This window comes from Pimephales promelas, chromosome 1 (genome assembly GCF_988280905.1).
Source record: "Pimephales promelas chromosome 1, fPimPro1.hap1.1, whole genome shotgun sequence".
Classification (NCBI taxonomy): domain Eukaryota; kingdom Metazoa; phylum Chordata; class Actinopteri; order Cypriniformes; family Leuciscidae; genus Pimephales; species Pimephales promelas.
The window spans coordinates 2,743,565-2,771,244 of NC_142769.1; the positions used below are offsets into that span (position 1 = coordinate 2,743,565).

The following is a 27,680-nucleotide window of genomic DNA, read 5'->3' on the forward strand; positions in this document are numbered from 1 at the left end:
CAAAAATCTCAGTTTATTATTGAATATTTTTAAGCAATTTACATGAAACTATATGTGCTATGTCAATTTAGTATAAATAGCTAAAAGCCTTTATTAAGAAAAACGAAGATAATCTGTTATAAGGGAAACAAATATAACGTAAACCTAATAAACTATAAGTAATATGTGATAATATGTATTCCATTGAGCATGAATATGTTTCAATACATTTCATAAGTCTGAGAAATCAGATGCAACCTACAAAAATAAGTTTATTTGTCATTATACTGTACAATATTTTAAAAGAAAAAATAGGCTGCAATCTCCACCTTCATATCATCACATACACTGACTGATTCACCAGCAGTTACACACTGGAATAAAGACACGAGCTTGAAGATATACAACAGCAGTGACAGACAAAGCATGATGGCAGACACAACAAGACAGGAAATGTATGAATGCATGTTCTTTAGGTGGAGCAAATAGTTAACTAATAAAAAAACAAACACACTTTTATAAAGTGCATATGAGGCTAGTCTTGTCTCTGGTTCACACTACAATTGATACATCACATTTATAGAGCCACTACTACACAAACACTACGTTGAAACCTGTCTTGAAGGACCGGTTCATCATTTAATGAATCATTTTCTCACCCTCATGTCGTAATTGCCTTTGTTGCGTGAAAACCAAAAGGAGACATTGAGCTGAATGTTCACTCTGCTCACTTCCAGTTCTTGGGTGAACTATTTCCTTCATGTCAAATTTTAGAGTGTTAATCTATAAAATAAGTATATTTTTACACTTAAGAGGCTCTGAGAAGTAAAAATAACTACAATAGGGCCTTGGCCTCAGGTGAAGAAATCCTTGGATATGGCCTCTACGAAGTTTGGGGCAGACATTAAGATACCAATGGTGCAGAGAATGGTGAACAGGGAAAAGGCCATGAGACAAAGACGGTCAATGACAGAAGCTGCAAACTTCCACTCGTTACACAAAGTCTCTTCCTCGTCTTGGTCCCGGAAGCGTTTGGCGATGTACCGAACCTCATCCAAGATTTTGGAGAGTTCAGTTTCGCTAGGGCCGCTGCTAACAGAAGACGCCGGAGCTCCAGGGAGAAGCACATCTTCCTCTCCCGAGGCGACGAGTCGACTGCAGATCACCCCTGAATCCGGGGAAGTGGCGTAGTGAAGAGTGTCCATCCCACGGAAGCCGATGTACAGCAGGTTGCCATTGGTGGACTGTGTGGCTCCAGTGCTGATGTTCAGATCCACGCTGGAGACGCTGCTGCGCGGATGCTTATTGTGACAAGCTGAGCGAACTCTGTCCTCGCCAGGCCTCTTCATCCGCAGGAACCACGCGCACCAGTTCAACAGCACCACACGGGTCTAACAGGGAAAATCACCATTGAATATAGGGTTCGTATGGTCATGGAAAACCTGGAAAAGTCATGGGATTTGAATTTAAGCCATATCGGCATGGGTTCGACAACCTATGTGCCAGAAATCTATTAGCTGATTATTTCAGGTTATCTCGCATCTGAATTCTCGTTTTTTGTTTGTTTGTTTGTTTTTGATAAAATGAAAAACTAATAAATGAGTAGTTTCTCATTTTCTACTTTCAATTTTAAATCGAAAAATGAATGAACGGTCATGGACCTTTTACACAGTGTCTTCTCTCTCTCGCTTTCTCTCTCTATATGAGACGCAAATCAGTAGTGATGTAGTACTCGAGACCGGTCTCCATTCTCGATTTCTGCTTTCTCGGACTTGTCTCGGACTTGTTCCTTCAAAGACTCGGTCTCGACTCGGACTCGACCCCTTAAAGATTCGGTCTCGACTCGGACTCGACCCTTCAAAGACTCGTTCAAAGACTCGGACTCGACCCTTCAAAGACTCGGTCTCGACTCGGACTTGACCCTTCAAAGACTCGGTCTCGACTCGGACTCGACCCTTCAAAGACTCGGTCTCGACTTGGACTCGACCCTTCAAAGACTCGGTCTCGACTCGGACTCGACCCTTCAAAGACTTGGTCTCGACTCGGACTCGACCCTTCAAAGACTCGGGCTTGACTTTGACTTGACCCTTCGAAGACTCGGTCTCGACTCGGACTCGACCCTTCAAAGACTCGGTCTCGACTCGGACTTGACCCTTTAAAGACTCGGTCTCGACTCGGACTCGACCCTTCAAAGACTCCATCTCGACTCGGACTCGACCCTTCAAAGACTCGGTCTCGACTCGGACTCGACCCTTCAAAGACTCGGTCTCGACTCGGACTCGACCCTTCAAAGTCTCGGTCTCGACTCGGACTTGACCCTTCAAAGACTCGGGCTTGACTTGGACTGGACCCTTCAAAGACTCAGTCTCGACTCGGACTCGACCCTTCAAAGACTCGGTCTCGACTCGGACTCGACCCTTCAAAGACTCGTCTCGACTCGGACTCGACCCTTCAAAGACTCGTCTCGACTCGGACTCGACCCTTCAAAGACTCGGTCTTGACTCGGACTCGACCCTTCAAAGACTCGTCTCGACTCGGACTCGACCCTTCAAAGTCTCGGTCTCGACTCGGACTTGACCCTTCAAAGTCTCGGTCTCGACTCAGTCTGGACTCGGACTCGACCCTTCAAAGTCTCGGTCTCGACTCGGACTTGACCCTTCAAAGTCTCGGTCTCGACTCAGTCTGGACTCGGACTCGACCCTTCAAAGACTCGGTCTCGACTCGGACTTGACCCTTCAAAGACTCGGTCTCGACTCGGACTCGACCCTTCAAAGACTCGGTCTGGACTCGGACTCGACCCTTCAAAGACTCTGTCTCGACTCGGGCTCGACCCTTCAAAGACTCTGTCTCGACTCGGACTCGACCCTTCAAAGACTCGGTCTTGACTTGGACTCGACCCTTCAAAGACTCGGTCTGGACTCGGACTCGACCCTTCAAAGACTCGGTCTTGACTTGGACTCGACCCTTCAAAGACTCGGTCTGGACTCGGACTCGACCCTTCAAAGACTCGGTCTGGACTCGGACTCGACCCTTCAAAGACTCGGTCTTGACTTGGACTCGACCCTTCAAAGACTCGTCTCGACTCGGACTCGACCCTTCAAAGACTCGGTCTCGACTCGGACTCGACCCTTCAAAGACTCGGTCTCGACTCGGGCTCGACCCTTCAAAGACTCGGTCTCGACTCGGACTCGACCCTTCAAAGACTCGGTCTCGACTCGGACTTGACCCTTCAAAGTCTCGGTCTCGACTCAGTCTGGACTCGGACTCGACCCTTCAAAGACTCGGTCTCGACTCGGACTTGACCCTTCAAAGACTCGGTCTCGACTCGGACTCGACCCTTCAAAGACTCGGTCTGGACTCTGACTCGACCCTTCAAAGACTCGTCTCGACTCGGACTCGACCCTTCAAAGACTCGGTCTCGACTCGGACTCGACCCTTCAAAGACTCGGTCTCGACTCGGACTTGACCCTTCAAAGTCTCGGTCTCGACTCAGTCTGGACTCGGACTCGACCCTTCAAAGACTCGGTCTCGACTCGGACTTGACCCTTCAAAGACTCTGTCTCGACTCGGACTCGACCCTTCAAAGACTCGGTCTTGACTTGGACTCGACCCTTCAAAGACTCGGTCTGGACTCGGACTCGACCCTTCAAAGACTCGGTCTTGACTTGGACTCGACCCTTCAAAGACTCGTCTCGACTCGGACTCGACCCTTCAAAGACTCGGTCTCGACTCGGACTCGACCCTTCAAAGACTCGGTCTCGACTCGGGCTCGACCCTTCAAAGACTCGGTCTCGACTCGGACTCGACCCTTCAAAGACTCGGTCTCGACTCGGACTTGACCCTTCAAAGTCTCGGTCTCGACTCAGTCTGGACTCGGACTCGACCCTTCAAAGACTCGGTCTCGACTCGGACTTGACCCTTCAAAGACTCGGTCTCGACTCGGACTCGACCCTTCAAAGACTCGGTCTGGACTCTGACTCGACCCTTCAAAGACTCGGTCTTGACTTGGACTCGACCCTTCAAAGACTCGTCTCGACTCGGACTCGACCCTTCAAAGACTCGTCTCGACTCGGACTCGACCCTTCAAAGACTCGGTCTCGACTCGGACTCGACCCTTCAAAGACTCGGTCTCGACTCGGACTTGACCCTTCAAAGTCTCGGTCTCGACTCAGTCTGGACTCGGACTCGACCCTTCAAAGACTCGGTCTCGACTCGGACTTGACCCTTCAAAGACTCGGTCTCGACTCGGACTCGACCCTTCAAAGACTCGGTCTGGACTCTGACTCGACCCTTCAAAGACTCGGTCTCGACTCGGACTCGACCCTTCAAAGACTCGGTCTGGACTCTGACTCGACCCTTCAAAGACTCGGTCTTGACTTGGACTCGACCCTTCAAAGACTTGGTCTCGACTCGAGTCTACTAATGTATCAATTCACGTTTACAGCAAAATTAGTTAACATGAACTAACCATGTTGTCAGAGTGTCAACATGGGTCTATATGGTAAGAAGAAATAAAAAGCAAGAACAAGAGTCTCACCCATTTAGGCATTTTTCCTCCATCCGGATCATGGTAGTGATACTGTAATACCCAGACTGTGGCTATCACAGACAGTCCAACAATAACCATGGTGGTGGCGAAATATTGAGCTAATCAGAGGATAAAGAGAATTATATTAACAAACTAAAGAAAAACCCATTTAAGATAAAAAAAATAATTACATTTATTTGTATAGTACTTTAGACAATACAGATGTTTTCAAAGCAAACAGGAAAATAACAGTGTTGCAAAATTCATCAATTATGAAACAACTTTAATTTAGTTCTTTAACATTATTTCAATGCTTAAATGTACATAGAGTAACATTTATGAACAAGTACTTAACGTGTGTTACTATGTTAGTTTAGTACCATGACAAAATATTATTAAAACATAATTTAAATTTACTTTAAAGTAAAACATTTTTTTTTATAATTAGACATTAAAGTACACTTTTTAAAAACGTGTTAAGAAACAATGTCTAAAGTGTACTCTAAGTACACTTAAGTGGCCTTTTATTTTATTAATATTAAATTATCTGCAAGTCCTGTTTTTAAGATTTGAATTGTATCAATGAACTGCTTCAACAGAGTCATTTGAATCATTGTTTATACGTGTTCCTGAATGTCTTTGTCCAAGTTATACAAATACAGCTCCAAACTCACAGTTTTACTCCTAAAAGAAAGTTCTCCTTTACAGTGATTTATAAAGGCTTTGCAAAGTGATTAAACCAAGTAAATTATTATAAAGTATGCAGGTATAAAGTTAAAACAACAACAAAACGACTTGATTACAAATCATTATTACATATTGGACTTACCTATTAAGGGTACAGAGTCGGATGTCGCCGGCATTATCTCTGCTACCAGAAGCATGAAAACTGTCAGTGAGAGCAGGACTGTGATCCCTGACAATAATAAAATATATATATTACTTTCTCCAACACTGACAGTTTTGATATGAAATCACAACACTGACGACAGATAAAAATGAAGCTTGAGTGAGTGCTCAAAAGAGCTATTTTAACTCTCTGAATAGTTTTAGCATGTGATTATATATTGCGCTTTTATTCGTGCCGCTGCCGCACGAATATGCAAATGTTAATCTGGATCTAGGCATGTGGATCTGGGGAGGTGGAGGGTCTCACTGTTCTTACAGTGAACACTGAACCAGGCTATTGAAATGATGAGCAAGCTATCTCATTGGCTGGAGATTTAGCAGAGGCCAGTCAGCTTGTGCCATGCAGTAATGATGTGATTACCTGTAGATTGCATGTAAAGAACCGATCTAGTGCCATCTACAGTTTCAATGAACTGAATACATGTATGTATACCAGTGTTGTAGTCGAGACCACCTCACTCGAGTCCGAGTCGAGACCGAGTCCAGAGAGAGTCGAGTCCGAGTCGAGTCCAAGACCAGAGATGGTCGAGTCCGAGTCGAGACCGAGACCAGTGAGGGTTGATTACCTAATTTACTTTTATTTGCTTAGAGAAATCCTTTTTTTATTTTACTGAATTTACTTAGAGTTTAAAAAATATGATCAGTTTAGGGTAAAAAGGCCACATAGTAGGTGGTGTTAAAAGTAATTTTATTACAATTTGTCATGCGCAGTTGCGCACTAGAAAATCACCAATCACTGGGCGAGTCAATCAATTTAAAGAAATATTTTATTAAAATACATTAATAATCATGAAAAATATTTTGAATGTTTTGAATTCGGGAATAAGTCCGAGTCCTAAAAAAAAAAATGTTTCGAGTACGAGTCAATTCCGAGTCCAAATGCACACGAGTCCATGACAAGACCAAGACCATTAAAATATGGTCTCGAGACCGAGTCCGAGTACTACAACACTGATGTATACTCATATAAAGCATTATTATTATATTAGAGGTTAAAAGTAACAACTAGTCCGATATAGTCTATTACTGTCAAGATGATCCAAGAGAATGCAAAAAAGCAGTCAGGCTTAAGTCATATTTTTTTTTTACTATAAAATATCATAATTTAGTGTTCTAATCACAGTAGATAAGATAAAATAAGAAGAGCTATAAAAGATGAAACTTAAATGTACTGTCGTAATTGCTGGTATTTAGAGTATTGATCTCAGAGCAATGGCCAACGACTCACTCTGTGCAAAGTAATGCTGGCATCTTCATCACACTAATACCATTTAGGAATGACAAAATGAAAAAAATAAATCGTGTTCTGCAGTGATTTGAGGTTCAGTCTCTTCCAGAGCGCTCTCTCGCTCACTGTGGCAGGAGCCTTTATAATAAATCCAGCAGGCCTGATAAACAGAGGTCCTTGAGAGCTCTCCGACTGCATCAATCTCACTACACGCCACTTACAGTAGCTTACAGGGATGGTCGCATAAATCGTGTGCCTGTGCCAAAGTGAATTTCATTTGGTGTTGGTTTAAATGTGGAAATTTCACTAAGTCAGCAAAAAAGGAAGGATAAGTCTGCCGATGTGAGAAATAAAGTGATTTTTAAAATGTCAAATGTGACATTTATGCTCTTATGTTTACAGCAGTATAAGAGTGAGCTTCCCGTAATAAACACCTTTAAAGGTGAAGTGCGTTATGTTTTTTAAAAGCTGATTTTCCACCAAGGAGGAGGAAATTGAAACCATAGAGAACGCAATGAGAACGGTTAGGCCTAATGGTGGAAATGCCACTTAATGTCTTGATGATTTCCCACGTGGAGTGGAAGGTAGAAACTAGAGATGCACCTGTATGAAAATGCTGGCCGATACGATAATTCTTTAGATTTGAAAGCCGATGGCTGATAAATCTACAAAAACATAAATCTCACCATTAAAAGCCATGTCTCAAACACACAATTATAATGTTCTTATTATAATTTTATGTAGCCTATATGACAGATTTGCACTGAATATGTTGCACTATACTGTATTTTTACTGTTTTTAAGAGATTCCAATCATATTTCAAGCAATTCAGAACCAAAACCACCGTCTCAGCTGAAGGAAATAATTCATTACTTATGACATATCAGCCAAATTTTCTTATCGGGATGAAAACAGCCGATACCGATATGGAGGCCGATATATCTTGCATCCCTTGTAGAAACTCTGTTTACCTTTCCCCAAAATTCAAGGCAAGGATGTTGAGTGGAAGCTAGAAACTAGAGACAATCATGCGCCTGAATGAAAATTTTGGCCGATACCGATAATTCTTTAGATTTGAAAGCCGATAACCGATATATTAGCTGATAAATCTTATCGGGTTGAAAACAGGTTTCTTATCGGGGTTCAAAACAGCCGATACCGATATGGTGGCCGATATATCTTGCATCCCTTGTAGAAACTCTGTGGCAGACGCCAGTATGAAAATTTTGTCTGATACCGATAATTCTTTAGATTTCAAAGCCGATAACCGATATATTAGCTGATAAATCTCATCGGGTTGAAAACAGGTTTCTTATCGGGGTTCAAAACAGCCGATACCGATATGGTGGCCGATATATCTTCCATCCCTTGTAGAAACTCTGTGGCAGACGCCAGTATGAAAATTTTGTCCGATACCGATAATTTTTTAGATTTGAAAGCCGATAACCGATATATTAGCTGATAAATCAAAAACCCACATTTTTTGAGAGCCTAATTACAAAAACATAAATCTCACCATTAAAAGCCATGTCTCAAACACACAATTGTAATGTTCTTATTATAATTTTATGTAGCCTATATGACAGACTTGCACTGAATATGTTGCACTTTACTGTATTTTTACTGTTTTTAAGAGATTCCAATCATATTTCAAGCAATTCAAAACCAAAACCACCGTCTCAGCTGAAGGAAATAATACATTACTTATCAGCTTTAACATATCAGCCAAATTTTCTTATCGGGATGAAAACAGCCGATACCGATATGCTGACCGATATATCTTGCATCCCTTGAAGAAACTCTGTTTTCCTTTCCCCAAAATTCAAGGCAAGGCGTGACATATCAAACTATTTACAGATTTGTAAATGCACACTTGAATGAACACAATTCATTAACATCACATCTAGCATTAACATTTTAAAATGATGACAGAGTGTCTATCTCACCGAGAGAGATCTTCTCTCCTGAGTCGGCCGGCAACAGGAAGACGAGTAGAGCCAGAGTGGAGATGAGCACACAGGGAATGAGCAGATTCAGTCCGTAGTACAACGTCCGTCTCCGCATCACCACGGTGAACGTCACGTCTGGGTACGGCTCCTTACAGCAGTCGTAGAATTTCTCATTCCTTCGACCTGGAACCTCTGAGTTACAGATAATTGGTAACCTTAAAGTTAATGTTTTGTGCAATGACCATTCAAACCCGTTTCTGGGCTGTGACTGTCACAAGGTTTAAGGTCAGTGCACCAATTCTTAATATCGCCATAAATTCAAAGTGTAATGTGATAATGTCATAGTTAAACAACCCAGCCTCTCCCCGAAAGAAGTAAACTTTAGCAAACTTAATAAAAAAAAAAATAGAGAGTAGGGTACAACAGGGCACACTAAAAGGCACATTTGACTTTATTCTTTTAAACCACTAGACGTTTTGCTGAATGAAACTAACCCACATTCAAGTGTTGATAATAAATAAGAATGCATGAATCTACTGTAGAATAAATTAAATTTTCGTTTTGCATATTGCATGTTAAAATGCTAGAATCAACTTTAGCATGTTAGTCAACATTCAAGAAAGTGTAAAGCATCTTTAAACTAGGGCTGTGAAACGATTAATCGCGATTAATCGCATCCAAAATAAAAGTTTGTGTTTACATAATATATGTGTGTGTAGTAGTGTATCTAATTATTTTGTTCATATAAATATACACACATGCATGTATATATTTAAGAAAATGTGTTATTAATATATCATGTATAATATTAATTTTGTATAAATATTTATAAAGTATACGCATGCAAATATTTCTTAAATATATACGAGCATGTGTGTGTATTTATATACAAAATAATAATTCACACTACACACACATATACTATGTAAACACAAACTTTTATTTTGGATGCGATTAATCGTTTCACAGCCCTACTTTAAACAAAATACATTTTACATTTAAACTTTTAATTTTTAAACATTATTACAAAACTGCACGTCTTAAAGAAACAGACATGAAAGTGCACTCTAAACAATGCTGGGTTGTTTTAACCCAAAATTGGGTAAAATATGGGCAAACCCAAATGTTGGGTTAAAAATTCTTCACTTTCACTTTCAACTGTACATTACATTTTTAACCCAACATTTGGGTTTGTCCATATTGAAATAACCCAGCATTTTTTAGAGTGTAGCTTTTAATTGTATTAATATTATATTATCTACAAGTATCATTTTTTAAAATAGATTTTAAGGGCACTTCTTTTTCACAAGGGAAGTGTCAGTAAGGAAAGCAATAAAATACCAAATAACAACATGCATCATTTTGTTTTACAGTACATCACCTTACCCACAAGGTCCCACTCTCCATTAGCGATATATCCTGTGATGTCAGCATCAATCATCTGCAGGTCCAGAGACCACCCGCCATACGTCCAGGAGCCGAATTTCAGATCACACCTCTGAAGGTCAAAGGGGAACCAGCGGACGTCGATGTAGCAGGTGCTCTTGAATATCCCTGTGAACATTAATGTGATTTTCAGTGGAGGGAAATCAATCGGATCTTCTTCTGAGGGCACTTTAAGCCTGACTATAATAAAAAAAACCAAATGCTTATCATTGATCATCACTACTATTATTATTATAAAATTACATCTCATGCAAAAATGTGAAAATTCGATTTATGCGAACCATAACAGTGATGAAAATGAACATTTGGGGAACTGTTCAATGAGGCGGCTGCCACAACGTAAATTGAAGGTGGCAGTAAAGACATACGCTTGTAATTTAGCTTGGATGCTTCAGTGCTTTCATTCCCATAAAGCATAAGTAGGCTTCTGATAAAGCTTTGTGGAGGTTCAGGAGAAGGCAATCTCTTCAATGTCACCACTTCGATAATTTACTGCAAAGTCACTGCCAGGACTACATCTCCTCATAAATCAAATGTCTACCTCAGGTCGGGATAGAGCCGGCTCCAGCTTTCACGGTAAGAAACAAGAGGAGAAAACTGGAGGGGAATGCTGAACGGGCAAATCTACATTCACATCAAAGAGATTTTCAACTCTTTAGACCAGTAACATATTTAGCTTTCCATATAAGCACAATTAAAGGAGTAGTTCACTTTAAAAAAAAAAAACTTTTGCTGATAATTTACTCACCCCCATGTCATCCAAGATGTCCATGTCTTTCTTTCTTCAGTCGAAAAGAAATTAAGGTTTTTGTTGAAAACATTCCAGGATTTTCTTCATATAATGGACTTCAATGGGAACCAAACGGTTCAAGGTCCAAAAGACACTTTCAGTGCAAACTGTTCAAAGGGCTTTAAACGATTCCAGACGATGAATAAGGGTCTTATCAAGCGAAATGATCATGCATTTCAAAATTAAATAAAAAGTTTAAGTTTTTTAAGCTCAAATGCACGCCTTGCTCTGTTCTGTGATGCGCGTTCGTGACTCCTGTTCGAACTCGTTCATCAAAATGAGCGAATCTTTTTTCGAGTCAATTGGTTAATTCAACGAACAAAATGAACGAAATGACTCGAAAAAAGATCATTTTCCCTTATTCATCGTCTGGTGTCGTTTGAAGCTGCACTGAAACTCTCTTTTGGACCTTGAACCGTTTGGTTCCCATTGAAGTCCATTATATGGAGAAAAATCCTGTAATGTTTTTAGCAAAAGTTTTTTTAAAAGTGAACTACTCATTTAATAGAAATTAACTAAAATGTGCACTAGGTAACTTTTGGCCAATACAAACGTGGTTTTGGATTTCATTTTACTGACACTTACTGATGTGGATTCAGCATCATGCTAAAGCAAAGTATTATTGCATAAATGTACAATTTGTCAAACATGATTATTTGTCACTAATAGGCATATACATTTTACTTCCACAATAAAAAATGCGTGACTTTACAGAGTTTAGCCTATTTTAGTGTGTTCACATTTGTCAAGTTTGGCTCCACACACTTGTTGGTTCGGTCAGGACCAAAAAAAAGAGTGAAAAAAAGTTGTTTTGAATCTTTAGGGTTGGTGTTAAAAATGACTGTTAATGTCAAGTGAACCAGGACTAAATCTATAGCCTATTATTTTCTTCTTTGGTCCGGATCAAGAAAACCAAACTGTAAATGGGAACACATCTTAAGTTGTGACTTCGTTCATTGTGACTTAACCCCTTATTCTAAATTTACCCATTTTATTTGTTCATTGAGCTTGAAATGGGTGTCCACAACAATCAAACTGTTATATATTTTTTATATTTTAGATTGAACAGTACCTGGCGGGAGGTATTGGCAGGCACCAGAGGAGTTGACCAGCACATTAGTGTGAAATGTGGCGTCGAACCTTTCATCGGCACTGTGGAGAACACAAGAATCATTTCAACTAAAACGAGCACAAGAGTGATTTATGAACATCTCAGGGGAACACTTTGGAGAAGTCCAATACAATGTAAATTCCTAACAGCTGTAGTACAGGATTTCTGGAAAATGTCAGATCAAAATTGCCTTGCAGTTCCAATTTCTCAAATGTGTTCATCTATATTAATTCTCATTCACATAATGGAGGCATGTTCAAGAAATCCCTGAGGAAAACACCATGTTTGTCCAGACCAACACAACCAATACATTAGAGCCCGACCGATAAAGGATTTTGAAGGCCGATACCGATGCAAATATTTGTTGGTTTTAAAATCCGATATATCGGCCGATATTTTTATTTTATTTTATTTTTTCCAGAAATACGCAACAAAAAATCAACAGATTTCCCTAACATTAGTTATTTGTAGTTATTTATGAGTTTTAACTAAAATAATATGATGATGCATTTTAAAAAAAACTTGATTCTTTTATTGTCACAACAGAACAGAGGAATATCAAAATATATTAATGTTCTGAGAAATAAAATAATAATAAGTCCCTACATTGCCTTATAAGCTACCTGCAACACTCATGACATGGTTGAAGCGTGTTTTGTCCATTTTAATTTTAATTTTGAAATATTCATTTATCGGCCATTATAACTGCCGATACCGATAGTTTGGAAAATGCCTAATATATATATCGGTCTGCCGATATATCGGTCTTGCTCTACAAAAGATAAATCAAACGAAATTGCAACTTTGCTTCAGTGGTCAAATTGAAATTGAAATTTGGTTCAATTTGACCTCAAAGTAGAGGCGGATTCTGCATTTTCTGTGGCAGATTCCACTACATCTACTCCTGCTTTTCCAGACAGGAACAAATGAGGCCAAACCTTTTTTCCATGACACAGTGCAAACTCACTAGCTTACACCAGCACATCTTTCCAGGCAATTTACCCCTCTTCGAGAAGTCCTTCATGTACAGGATTTACACTTGAAAAGCTACGTTTGGTTTTTAGGGATACGTATGAATTTTTCGATAACTCCCTGTGTGAAGAACAAACCTGTTATAAAGTAAGATGTCAGGCTTCCAGATCTGACTGTCAGGGAATCTCACATTCGTCACTCCAGGATATTCAGAGGAGTTCCACTGAAGATAGTAGTCATACCAGTACTAAAATACAGAGACAAACTGCAGATCATATAATGCACACGACGTCAAACTTTAAAATGTGTGCTTGGTGCAAACTTGAATCTGAACCCAGATCTCTTATCAAATGCCCTTCAGAATCTAAAGAGCTTAGGACATAAATTGAATTGTATACATGAAACATGACCACGAATTATAATGCATAATTTCTGTTATATTTTATGGAGCAAAGTCAAGGACATGCTGGGATCTAACACCGTTAATAAGGTATTCAAATTCATTGGCACACCATGCTTGTCTCATCGCAAAATGTAGAGAATATCATCGCTCAGCTCTAATCTGCTAAGTGTGACAACAATGCATTAAGATTTTATGAACATTAAACATGACTTTCTTACGGAGGCGTATTGCATTCACTTGAAGAAAAAAAATCTACTCTGTTTTTCTGAATTAATGAGTTAATTTTTCATGAGAAAAAAAAAATGCTCTGTTTTTCTGAAATAATGAGTTAATTTTTCATGAGAAAAAAAAAATTTGCTCTGTTTTTCTGAATTAATGAGTTAATTTTTCATGGATTTTTTTGATTTTGCTCTGTTTTTCTGAATTAATGAGTTAATTTTTCATGAGAAAAAAATATTTTGCTCTGTTTTTCTGAATTAATGAGTTAATTTTTCATGGATTTTTTTGATTTTGCTCTGTTTTTCTGAATTAATGAGTTAATTTTTCATGAGAAAAAAATATTTTGCTCTGTTTTTCTGAATTAACGAGTTAATTTTTCATGGATTTTTTTGATTTTGCTCTGTTTTTCTGAATTAATGAGTTAATTTTTCATGAGAAAAAAATATTTTGCTCTGTTTTTCTGAATTAACGAGTTAATTTTTCATGGATTTTTTTTTGCTCTGTTTTTCTGAATTAACTTGTTTTTCTGAAAAAAAAATTTTTCTCGTGAAAAATGAACTCGTTAATTCAGAAAAACAGAGCAAAAAATTATTTCTCATGAAAAATTAACTCATTAATTCAGAAAAAGAGCAAAAAAAAATATTTTCTCATGAAAAATTAACTCGTTAATTCAGAAAAACGGAGCAAAAACTTTTTTCTCACGAAAAATTAACTCATTAATTCAGAAAAACAGAGCAAAAAAATTTTCTCATGAAAAATTAACTTGTTAATTCAGAAAAACAGAGTAGATTTTTTTTTTCTTCAAGTGAATGCAATACGCCTCTGTACTTTCTGAAGTAAAATGTGTATTGTGAAAGCGTTTGAAGTGTGTTATTGTCTTACCAGCTGCAACCAAATGTTGGTTGTAAGTACTTGGTTTTTCTCATCCTGTAGATGGACAAAGATGCACTAATAAGATAAAAAACACTTCCAAGACATGTTTTACAATCATAATTTGCATAGTCATAACTCTTCAGACACAAGAGTCAAGAAGAGTACACTTTAGCATACTGAATTAATATACTTAATAAAATATATAAGTGAGAACTGGATGTAATGTTTTGAGACACTAAACTGCACATTAACTGCAATTAAATGAAAATATATAATAGTTTATTATATTATATGTTTTAAGTTATCTGGCCAATCAAAACTTAATGTTACTACAGATTGAAAGATGTTAAAATCAGCTGAAATTATAGACGTCATATTTAATAAATGAAAACAGGCTGCCAGGGATAAAAATATGGATTATACTGTTGTTTAAAAGAATACCAGTTGTTTAGCTGATGAAACATCTTTCAGTATTGACAAAAACCCCAATGAAAGAGTTGAATGATGGGGAAAATTATGTAATTATAAACAATTCAATGGTACATCTGGGTATTCATTTTATACATTATACATATTATAAATCTCAAATATAAAATGCAGCACTTTTCTTAAAAATCACTTCTGAAATTGGACTGATACATTAGGGTGACCATATTTTGATTACCAAAAACCAGGACACTCGGCCCGACAAACAGATATACTCAAATGATACTCGAAGTTTACTCAAAGATCCCTTATTAAAGAAACTCTTAAGGTAGAAAAGAAGGGAGTTTCTACATTAGAAATAATCACCATATTTATAATAAAACCATCATATTGGACTGCTTTCAGAATCCTTACTTTGTTTAAATATTGTTTTTTTTTTCCAGTATTTTTAAAATGAACATTTTAATGCCGGTATATTTTAACAAAAATGAATTATTTTATTTGTCAAAATAGCCAAAAATAGTACACACTTTGTAAAAAGTTTTAACTTAAGCATTAAGTTAAACATTATTAAACACATATTATTTTGGCTAAAGTATTTGTATCAATCCTGTGGTGTGTGTTACTGTGTAACTGTGTAAGTGTGTGTAAGTCTGTGTAACTGTAAGTCTGTGTAAGTGTGTAAGTCTGTGTAAATGTGTGTAACTGTGTATGTGTGTAAGTCTCTATAAGTGTGTAACTGTGTAAGCCTGTGTAAGTGTGTAAGTGTGTAAGTCTGTGTAAATGTGTAGCTGTGTATGTGTGTAAGTGTGTAAGTCTGTGTAAATGTGTGTAACTGTGTATGTGTGTGAGTAAGTCTGTGTAACTGTGTACATGTGTAAGTCTGTGTAACTGTAAGTCTGTGTAAGTGTGTAACTATGTATGTGTGTAAGTAAGTCTGTATAAGTGTGTAAGTCTGTGTAACTGCGTAAGTGTGTAAGTCTGTGTAAATGTGTAAGTCTGTGTAAATGTGTAAGTCTGTGTACAAGTTTGTAAGTCTGTGTAAGTGAGTAAGTGTGTAAGTGTGTGTAAATGTGTAAGTCTGTGTAAGTGAGTAAGTGTGTGTAAATGTGTAAGTCTGTGTAAATGTGTAAGTCTGTGTAAGTGTGTAAGTCTGTGTAAGTGAGTAAGTGTGTAAGTGTGTGTAAATGTGTAAGTCTGTGTAAATGTGTAAGTCTGTGTAAGTGTGTAAGTCTGTGTAAGTGAGTAAGTGTGTAAGTGAGTAAGTGTGTAAGTGTGTAAGTGTGTAAGTGTGTAAGTGTGTAAATGTGTAAGTCTGTGTAAATGTGTAAGTCTGTGCACAAGTTTGTAAGTCTGTGTAAGTGAGTAAGTGTGTAAGTGTGTAAGTGTGTAAATGTGTAAGTCTGTGTAAATGTGTAAGTCTGTGCACAAGTTTGTAAGTCTGTGTAAGTGAGTAAGTGTGTAAGTGTGTGTAAATGTGTAAGTCTGTGTAAATGTGTAAGTCTGTGTACAAGTTTGTAAGTCTGTGTAAGTGACTAAGTGTGTAAGTGTGTGTAAATGTGTAAGTCTGTGTAAGTGTGTAAGTCTGTGTAAGTGTGTAAGTGTGTGTAAATGTGTAAGTCTGTGTAAATGTGTAAGTCTGTGTAAGTGTGTAAGTCTGTGTAAGTGAGTAAGTGTGTAAGTGTGTGTAAATGTGTAAGTGTGTAAGTCTGTGTAAGTGAGTAAGTGTGTAAGTGTGTGTAAATGTGTAAGTGTGTAAGTCTGTGTAAGTGTGGAATAATATGTATTTTGCCCCATGCTGGTTCTACCCCGTGAGTCTGTGGGGTAAAAGGCCCTCCTCGTCACCTCATACATTAATACGATTGTTAAACAAACACACAGACAAACCACTTTTATGATTAATGTTCACACAAAATCTGTTGTGACTTGTGATATATAACCTGCTGGCAGAACACATTTACCAGGATCATCCTAAAGCATCATTCATGGTCATGCTTTATCCGGGAATATTCAGTGTTTCGTCTCTCATTACTGAATGAATAAACTTACCACGTCCATGATCTGCATGAGACTGAAGGTGAAATACACAGTGAGTGAGTGTGTGTCATTGAACACGGGTCTCTCCAGTGGGTTATAGTCTTTCATCAGGTCTCTGTAGAGTCTCCTCTGATGCTCTCCCTGAAGCGACACTGCCAGACAATGAATGAACAGTGTGACACGGTTGCAGATTCACTGCGAGCGAATGAGACGTTCAAGAGAGAGAGAGCTGGCGAATCAACAGAGACATTCAGACGAACTCGTATTGATCTGAAACTCTCAGCAAAGCGTTTCTGCTGGGTTTGTTTCAGTGATTAAATCTCCAGGACCGATCAGACTCAAGCACTTTTCTTAAGTAAGCTTTAGCTATTTTTGTTGCCAGATTTGGACAGCAAACTTAATCAAGATATTCAGTTTTTTTTTTTGTAAGTTAAAGGAGTAGTTCACTTTTGAATTTACTCACCCCCATGTCATCCAAGATGTCCATGTCTTTCTTTCTTCAGTCGAAAAGAAATTAAGGTTTTTGGTGAAAACATTCAGATTTTCTCCATATAATTAACTTCAATGGGGTCCAAACGGCTCAAGGTCCAAATGAGAGTTTCAGATGCAGCTTCAAATGTCTTTAAACGACACCATACGATGAATAAGGGTCTTATCATGCGAAACGATCGGTTATTTCAAAACTTATTCCAAAAATGTAACTTTTCTAAGGACAAATGCTAGCCTTTCTCTATTCTGTGAGGCGCGTTTGCAACGTCACGTAATACGTAATTACGTTCAAAAGGTCACGGGCGACGTAGCCAGAAGTACAGAGTCGGAGTGTTTACAAGTTGAACGCGAAAACTAACTCAAACGCTGTTTACAAAAAAGGAATTAAAAGGTAAAACAACGATGTCGGACGATTTTGATTCTGTACTTCCGGCTACGTCGCCCGTGACCTTTTGAACGTAATTACGTATTACGTGACGTTACAAACGCTAGCATTTGTCCTTAGAAAAGTTACATTTTTGGAATAAGCTTAGAAATAACCGATCGTTTCGCATGATAAGACCCTTATTCATCGTCTGGTGTCGTTTGAAGCTGCATCTGAAGCTGTTATTAACTGTCGTTTGGACCTCGGTTGGACCTGGTTCCCATTGAAGTCCATTATAAGGAGAAAAATCCTGGAATGTTTTCATCAAAAACCTTAATTTCTTTTCGACTGAGGAAAGAAAGACATGGACATCTTGGATGACATGGGGGTGAGTAAATTATCAGCAAAAGTTTTTTCAAAAGTGAACTACTCCTTTAACTCTAGCTCAAGTTCATTCGCCGCCATCTCTCATCTAGCTAAGCTATCTTTCTCCCAGTCACAGTGTAATTCACTTAAGATCACATAATGTAATTCCACAGAGCGGACATCCAGATTACGTCAGGCTTTTTCTTTATTCCAGATGCACCTGTTATTCATCAGAGATGAAAGACCATAGTGTGCACAAACACAAAGTGTCCGGTGTAACCGCATATTCAGGGGCACTAATGGAAGTGCACTCAAAGACTTGATGAAAAATGGTAACAGATCGAGACCCTAATTATACAGCAAAGCCATTGCAATTACAAAAATGAGGACAAACTAAAGCAGATTCATAAAGCAGACGCATAAACTTGCAAATTAAATGCCAACATAAACATTTGACATAATTCAAAAAAACATAATTCTACACAGCTCACATATACTCAAATGTCCATTAGGTTTCTTACCACTCCATAGGCAGGCTGTGGTGGTCAAATAAAGAGTATATTCCCAAATCTGCATGTTCCTATCAGAATTATTAACAAAAATATTATTATTTTTTTATATTTGTGGTCTATAATCTCTCGGCATCTCACAGGCAGAAGTGATAGAGTCTCAAACAGCAGCATCAACAAAAGAGCACTAAGCTCCGCCCCCTCCAGCTCTCTCTCTCTCTCTCTCTCTCTCTCTCTCTCTCTCTCTCTCTCTCTCTCTCTCTCTCTCTCTCTCTCTCTCTCTCTCTTCAGTTCAAAATTGCTTTATTGGCATGACTGTACAATACCGCCAAAGCTTTGGAATACATAGATTAATTGTACAATAATTAATTGTACAAATTTACAGTAAAATAAATCTCTCTCTCTCTCTCTCTCTCTCTCTCTCTCTCTCTCTCTTCCCCCTCGCCCTCTCTCTCTCTCTCTCTCTCTCTCTCTCTCTCTCTCTCTCTCTTCCACAGCTCCTGGTACCGCAAGATTTGGTGGGAGGTGTAGAGCAGAGACTTGTCTGATAGATTCGGCTGCTCAGCACTTTGAGATCAGATTCAGGCATCATCATTTTTGCTCATTAAACATGAAATTAATAGCAGTTTTGAAAAATCTGTTTTTCATGGAGCTGGTTATCTCACGCGCTGAAAATATGTGTTGGATTTAGATGATTTAATCATGTACTGTACATAAGGTAATTCAAAGTTAATGAATGAAAAACAAGCTTTTAATGTTGCTATGTGGTGTTTTTAAAGGAGAACTCAGACGCAAAATGAACCTTTGGTCTAATTACACATCGACACATCGGTACCTCGTCGACCGTTCTCTGAGATTTGTTTTCATGATAATCGAATGTAAGCTCTAATACACTAGTAAATGGGGGCATATAATAAGTTGAGAGCAGAGGTGTAGTGATAAAATAAGAGGTGGGTAAACTAGCCTATAAATTCTGGTGGACCACGACGTGGTCAGGTAAGGTGGGCCAAGGTGGGACCCTGATGACATTGCTGTATTTAGGGAGGGCTCGACATAAGCCTTTGCATTTTCATAAGTAAATCTCATACATGCCCAAGTAAAAAAGTTGCTCGTTCAGATTTTTTATTTTTATTTTGTGTGTGTTAATTTATTCTGAAACAATATTCTCATCAGTGCTCTTTGATATTTAAATCACCATTGTAAAATCTGCACATTTAAAGGTCACTCCTCCCCCAATATTATTAAATGTATGCTTCATCTTTCACCTTGTTTTGATCAATAATTCGAATTGTTTCGAATAATAATAAGACATTATATGTTACCCTAGGGGCTGACCAAATTAAATCATTCAGCTACACTGAAAAATTACAATTGCATAAATTTGTTGAAATTTACATATAAGAAACATTGGAAAGAAATTGAATGATCATACTTTTAAACATTTAACACTAAACCACCAGTAGGTAGCGGCAGGCGACCGTAATGAGTGAGTCATTGATTAATTCATTCAAACGATTCGTTCAAACGGCTGATTCATTCAAGAATGCGACATGTTCGTGAACGGGTCATTGAATCTTCGATTCATTCGATTCGTTCAAAATGGTGAATAACTTGCTCCTGTGACATGCGGTGTGGTTCTGCTGTGATTTTTGTTTGGAACTATTTTTGCTGCTGAAACACAACAAAAACAGCAATTTTTGCATCTAAAATGTAAGTAATTTAATTTGAACTGTTTATTGAACTGTTGTAGGAAATCAATGTCACATTTTCAATCGTGATGATGTTCAGAAAAAATAATTGAGGTTGCTTAACATATGTTAAGAATATTAAAAAAACCTCCACATTTAGATTTTTATTGGCAGTATGTGTGCGCTTATTTGTGTTTGTGTAGATTTCTGCTCGAGGCTGTGCGAGAGTCAACAGTGCAACCGTCAGTTAGTCAACAACACTGACAGTAATGCAGCGCAAAATGAAAGAGTTCGTCTAAGAAACAAATAATGAACAATATGAAACTAAAACGAAAATGTTTTAGGAACTACATGATATTTAGAGGTGGTGTACAGAACTTTGGAGAACTTTAGTCTGAAGACCGTTACACAGCAGCAGCCATCTTACAAAATAGTCTCGATAAGTCAAACCACGAACGTCGTGCTGAGTGATCTGAACTGTATGAAGTTCAGCGAACTTCGAACGGCGTTCGGGGATCGACTTATCGAGACTATTTTCTGAGATCGCTCCTGTCTGAAGTGAACTGTCTTATTATTAAAGGGTCTGTACACTTACAAAGTTCTCATGGACCCTCATTATGTTACTGTTTTACTGTGGGGCTATTTTGATCCTTGTTAGTGGTATAAACTAGCGTTTTCTTTTTACTTAGTCAATGCCCCCAGTACTAGCATTATACGCTAAACAGTTTTTAGAGATAAAACTCTTTACATTCTATTATCATGAAAACAAATCTCAGAGAACGGTTGACTATGTACCAATGTTTTATTAGACCAAAGGTTCATTTTGCACCAGAGTTCTCGTTTTACAACTTTAAAGAAGTTACTAGCCTAACTAAAAACTTAAATTCTATTTACAAAAGTCTTTCTTTTTTCCACGTCTGTTCAGCTGTCCTTGAAGATAACCAGTTTGATTGTAAAAAAAAAAAAATAGATAAAATAAAATGCTTGCAATGTGTGCTAATTGTTCAATAACGTTGGCTCACAGGCTAAGCATTTACATATCTGAATGTGCAATCATAAAAATGTCTGTCATTGCATCATCCCATGAACCAAACATACTGTAATTTCTCAACAAAAAAGACTTAACTCAAAATGAAATTTTCTTTTAAATTCTGTTACACGATGTTAACGACGTTCTCAAACAGATACTGGTATGATGGTTTGGTCCCACTTTATAATAACCATGGAATAACATTTGATGCAGTGCACTTATCATAGGCTATTCTTGTTACAAAAGTGTTTAGTTAGATTGTTAATGCGATCAAATTTCTTCCACAGAGTTACTGAAGCCTATTAGCTTTATAGGAGCCAATATTTTCTAAGATAAACAGTAACAATACCACCAGTATCCAGCAGAGGGAAGTATCAGACTGATGATGATTTAAACCAGATGTCAAGCAGTGACCTTACATGGAAAACATGATGTTTTGAACCCTTTTTAAAGTCCCCCTGTGGTGGAAATCCAGCTTTTAATGTAGTTTACATGTCTATGTGATGTTTTTGATATACTTTAAGACATTCGTAAGCCTATTTTCTCTTTAAAACAGCAGTGAACCAAAGACAGTCTCAAAAACACGGTTTGAAATCGCTGCTGTTTCTGACGCCACAAACGACGATCAGATCAACGAGTGATCGTCGTCAACCAGTGGATCTCTAAGGTAAGTGATTTGCATATTCATTGAATATTACATTAATTTTAGGGCATGGAAAGGAAAAAAAATGTTTAAATATGTAAATTTGATGATCAAAGATGAGTTTTAAGGGATATCTTATATTTGAGCCGCAGCAGATTCACCATAATTCTCTATTTACAACTATTTACAACTATTTACTACTGGAGACTCTAAATTTTTAGAGGAAAAGTTTGTGTGGATCTTCTATATCAATTTATTCAGTGATTCTGCTGATTCAAATGTTGTTAAATATCTGACATTTAAAATGGTTAAATATCACAAATCAGAGGTAAAAAAATCTTACATTTATTACCGTTAAAACGTAATATACACACACAACAACATAGTTTTATTAGCGTTATTAAGTTTTTATTTTTGATTAAAAAATTAGTTCACGTACCTCATCAACAATTAAAGCTGCCTCACGAGTGGAATATTTTCATAATAAACATAATTTGTGTCCAGTAAATAACTAAAATAAAACTTTATTCACGTTTACTCTATGGCACATTACATTCCCCTTTTCATAAATGTACGTATTTTATGCTATGTAGCTTATGTCTTGTATTGGTATTTTTGTGTACTTGATTTCTACTTTATTTTTTTGTAGCATTTTTCTGTTCTATTATTAAAAACAAATTCTATAAAAAGATACTGAAGATGAATGTACCATTTATCCCTGCTATTATAGACTATGACAGGTTCTGTTCTATGGAAAAATACAGTAAAAAAATGTAATAATTTCTTGATGTATTCATTTCCATCACTCATTCTGGCTTTGTAGTCATAGTAAATTTGTGTTGTAAATGAGGAATGAGAGTGAAAGCACGAGTCTCTGTCCCATGCTGAGTGTGTCATCTGCACATCTGTCACTGTACCTCCAGATCCCAGTCAAGTTATTTACCATTCACACACACACACACACTTTAATATGTGTCATTATGCACACAATCCCTTTGATACGCTGTAACATTCAGCATGTTTTCCTCTTCACATGGTATCCGAGTACAAATATGCAAGGGATCCGAAAATAGAGAGAAATTGTGTCTCCGAAAATGAAAAAGTTGAAAAAATTAGTGTAAACAGTGCAATTTATGACTCCAACAGTGCCTGTTGAGGTGTATAGTACTGTTAAACTTAAGAAAAATATCTACTGAAAAACATGTCCTGGTAGAAACACATATTATGGAAAATTCCCTCGTATTAAAATGGTACATTGGGACATACATTTTTCTTAGTGTGTACAAAAAGTGCAAACATTAAGTACCAAGAGGATGTAGTTGTTCATAAACAGGATGATCGGTGTAAATTGTTTGGTTGGAAGTATGTAAATATTAATTGGACGTTCTGAAAGGCAGTTGTAAATCTAACATTTACATAAATTCTTTAACAGGTTGAATATGAAGAGTTCAGATGCAAAAGCCTCTAAGTGCCATTTGAAATTTTCTTCTTGAATGATGATTTTTTATCAAGCTTGTATATTTAAGTTCAGTGATTTCACTTAAATGGCAATGATAATTACCTATTAATTGTTATTTAAGTGAGATCACTGAACTTAAATATACAAGTTTGATAAAAATCATCATTCAAGAAGAAAATTTCAAATGGCATTTAGAGGCTTTTGCATCTGAACTCTTCATATATTTAGGAGACACAGCTGATTTTGCATAAAATTGTTGCATTATATTACTTGAGTAATCTGCACTATTGTAAATGGCACATTTAAGTATATTTTACACTGTTTAAGTGCTATAACAGTTGTTTGTTCATGTCTTTTAATCAAAGTCTTTAAAAGGCTGCGTCCAAAATCTCTCTTGAGTAGATGCCTACTAGTGTGAATAAGTTATTACTTCACAACTGCAAACAACTGCTAGAGTAGTATGAATGTAATCCGGACATACATTCGCCGTGTATTAATTTCCCTTTCTTTTCTTCAAGCACTCCCGTGGCCTTATGGGATAGTAAAGTGTCCATCTTATGTAAGAATGACACCTAGTGGTGGAAATAGGTACTGCAGTCCAATTCAAAATATCAGAGATCGTTGTTTCTCCCGCCTCCTCAGACTCGACGGCGCCCACACGGGTTGCCATTGAGGGCACGCAACAGGAACGAGCGCAATTGGCAATGATATTTGACAAATTGGCAACGTGCAATATCACAGACCAAAAAACAAAACCAAAAAACATTCCTGTTTCTATTTTGAGACGGACACATTTAAATTCGCAATTTGCATTGTTAAAGGCATAGTTGACTTTGAAATTCATTTTTGGTATGTTTTATCTTACCTCAATGGCATCCAAGATGTAGGTGTCTTTGTTTTCGCAGTATTTTCAATTTAGATATTTTTAGGTCAAACCGTTCTTGTCTGTCAGTCATATAATGGAGGTCTATGGTCACCACCTCAAAGAGCATGCTCAGAGAAGTCCAAATTAAACATGATTTAATGACTCGTAAATGTACGTACACACCGATGGCCTAAGACACGAAACGAGCGGTTTGTGTGGGAAAACGAACAGTATTTATATCGTTTTCACCTCTTGTAATCACAGTCATGTCCAAGAGATCTGAGGGCACGGGCGCTTCGGTCTGCGCAAGTGCCGGAAGTGACGCGGTTGCGAAAAAAAATCAACGTTGTCTGTTGATATGTCGAAATCGTCTTCCATGATTTCTTGAATATCTAAATATATGTTTATATCTTCACAGTGAAAGGGTAACACTTCTAATATAAAGGTAAAACGATATAAATACTGTTTGTTTTCTCACGCAAACCGCTCGTTTCGTGTCTTAGGCCATCAATGTGTGCTCACATTTACGAGTCATTAAATCATGTTTAATTTGGACTTCTCTCTGCATGCTCTTTGAGGTGGTGACCATAGACCTCCATTATATGACTGACAGACAAGAACGGTTTGACCTAAAAATATCAAAATTGAAACTACTGCGGAAACAAAGACACCTACATCTTGGATGCCCTTGAGGTAAGATAAAACATACCAAAAATTAATTTCAAAGTGAACTATCCCTTTCACCTCGAGTTTTTAAAAATTCAGTGTTTTGTGACTTGCAGTTGGGAATGCTGTCTTTGGTCACATGAACAAAGCCTGCAGTTATTGTGAAAGGCTATTGGTGTATTGGTTGGGGTCACTTTGATATCCCATCAATCACAGCCGGCTCCACATTGTAATAGCTCCCTAAGCAGTCATTGCATTGTTATAAATATTTGGCCAGAGCGACCAGGCAATGCAATTACTGTGTTTAAGAAAGCCTATGGACAAGTAACAAATGCCCTTAGAACATAATTGCATTGCTAGGGGTTGCTTTCTGGTCAGGTCTGAAATGATGCTTCTTTGGATCGATTTCATTCAAACAGGCACGATTTGAATTAAGGTTGTGAGACTAATAGAGCGCTAGATGACAGATTCATTCATTTACTCTGGTCCGACTGTTGTTGTAGCTGAAGGCGCTGGATTTTTCTGAATTTTAACAGTTTTGTTAAAAGCCCCTCCTTCAGGAAAGTGCAATGTGCTCTGATTGGTCGGCTGGACCAGTGTGTTGTGATTGGTCAACTGCCTCGAGTGTGTTTCTGAAATGACACGCCCCTAATCAAAACCATGAATTATTTTCAACACACTACTAACTAACTCAACCAGGCCCCATCCATTTTTTTTGCATATGCCACAATAGAATTATTGTGCCATATTTATTTTGCAAATGCCACAATAGAATTATTGTGCCATATTTATTTTGCATTTGCCACAATATAATTATTGTGCCGTGTTTATTTTGCATATGCAACAATAGAATTATTGTGCCATTTATTTTGCATATGCCACAATAGAATTATTGTGCCGTGTTTATTTTGCATATGCCACAATATAATTATTGTGGCGTGTTTATTTTCCATATGCCACAATAGAATTATTGTGCCATTTATTTTGCATATGCCACAATAGAATTATTGTGCCGTGTTTATTTTGCATTTGCCACAATAGAATTATTGTGCCGTTGTGTTTATTTTGCATATGCCACAATTGAATTATTGTGGCGTGTTTATTTTGCATATGCCACAATAGAATTATTGTGCCATTTATTTTGCATATGCCATAATAGAATTATTGTGCCGTGTTTATTTAGCATATGCCACAATAGAATTATTGTGCCGTTGTGTTTATTTTGCATATGCCACAATAGAATTATTGTGCCGTGTTTATTTTGCATATGCCACAATAGAATTATTGTGCCGTTGTGTTTATTTTGCATATGCCACAATTGAATTATTGTGGCGTGTTTATTTTGCATATGCCACAATGGAATTATTGTGCCATTTATTTTGCATATGCCATAATAGAATTATTGTGCCGTTGTGTTTATTTTGCATATGCCACAATAGAATTATTGTGCCGTGTTTATTTTGCATTTGCCACAATAGAATTATTGTGCCGTTGTGTTTATTTTGCATATGCCACAATTGAATTATTGTGGCGTGTTTATTTTGCATATGCCACAATAGAATTATTGTGCCATTTATTTTGCATATGCCATAATAGAATTATTGTGCCGTGTTTATTTAGCATATGCCACAATAGAATTATTGTGCCGTTGTGTTTATTTTGCATATGCCACAATAGAATTATTGTGCCGTTGTGTTTATTTTGCATATGCCACAATATAATTATTGTGGCGTGTTTATTTTCCATATGCCACAATAGAATTATTGTGCCATTTATTTTGCATATGCCACAATAGAATTATTGTGCCGTGTTTATTTTGCATATGCCACAATAGAATTATTGTGCCGTTGTGTTTATTTTGCATATGCCACAATTGAATTATTGTGGCGTGTTTATTTTGCATATGCCACAATAGAATTATTGTGCCATTTATTTTGCACATGCCACAATTGAATTATTGTGCCGTTGTGTTTATTTTGCATATGCCACAATAGAATTATTGTGCCATTTATTTTGCATATGCCACAATAGAATTATTGTGCCATTTATTTTGCACATGCCACAATTGAATTATTGTGCCGTTGTGTTTATTTTGCATATGCCACAATTGAATTATTGTGGCGTGTTTATTTTGCATATGCCACAATAGAATTATTGTGCCATTTATTTTGCATATGCCATAATAGAATTATTGTGCCGTGTTTATTTTGCATATGCCACAATAGAATTATTGTGCCGTGTTTATTTTGCATATGCCACAATAGAATTATTGTGCCGTGTTTATTTTGCATATGCCACAATAGAATTATTGTGCCGTGTTTATTTTGCATTTGCCACAATAGACTTATTGTGCCGTTGTGTTTATTTTGCATATGCCACAATTGAATTATTGTGGCGTGTTTATTTTGCATATGCCACAATAGAATTATTGTGCCATTTATTTTGCATATGCCATAATAGAATTATTGTGCCGTGTTTATTTAGCATATGCCACAATAGAATTATTGTGCCGTTGTGTTTATTTTGCATATGCCACAATAGAATTATTGTGCCGTGTTTATTTTGCATATGCCACAATAGAATTATTGTGCCGTTGTGTTTATTTTGCATATGCCACAATTGAATTATTGTGGCGTGTTTATTTTGCATATGCCACAATAGAATTATTGTGCCATTTATTTTGCATATGCCATAATAGAATTATTGTGCCGTGTTTATTTTGCATATGCC

At 37.3% G+C, this 27,680-nt stretch overlaps 1 protein-coding gene across 1 annotated transcript; it reads right to left on the reverse strand.

Moving 5' to 3' along the window:
• Positions 1-231: 231 nt before the first annotated feature.
• chrna7a (cholinergic receptor nicotinic alpha 7 subunit) lies at positions 232-18,772 on the reverse strand. The gene is made up of 10 exons (XM_039690736.2): positions 18,612-18,772; positions 16,884-17,023; positions 14,418-14,462; positions 13,051-13,160; positions 11,903-11,982; positions 9,981-10,148; positions 8,592-8,786; positions 5,337-5,423; positions 4,517-4,626; positions 232-1,370 (listed from the first exon to the last, which is right to left on the reverse strand). The coding sequence occupies exons 1-10, from the start codon at positions 18,664-18,666 to the stop codon at positions 834-836; spliced, it is 1,527 nt and encodes a 508-aa protein (XP_039546670.2). The 5' UTR covers positions 18,667-18,772; the 3' UTR covers positions 232-833.
• Positions 18,773-27,680: the final 8,908 nt, after the last annotated feature.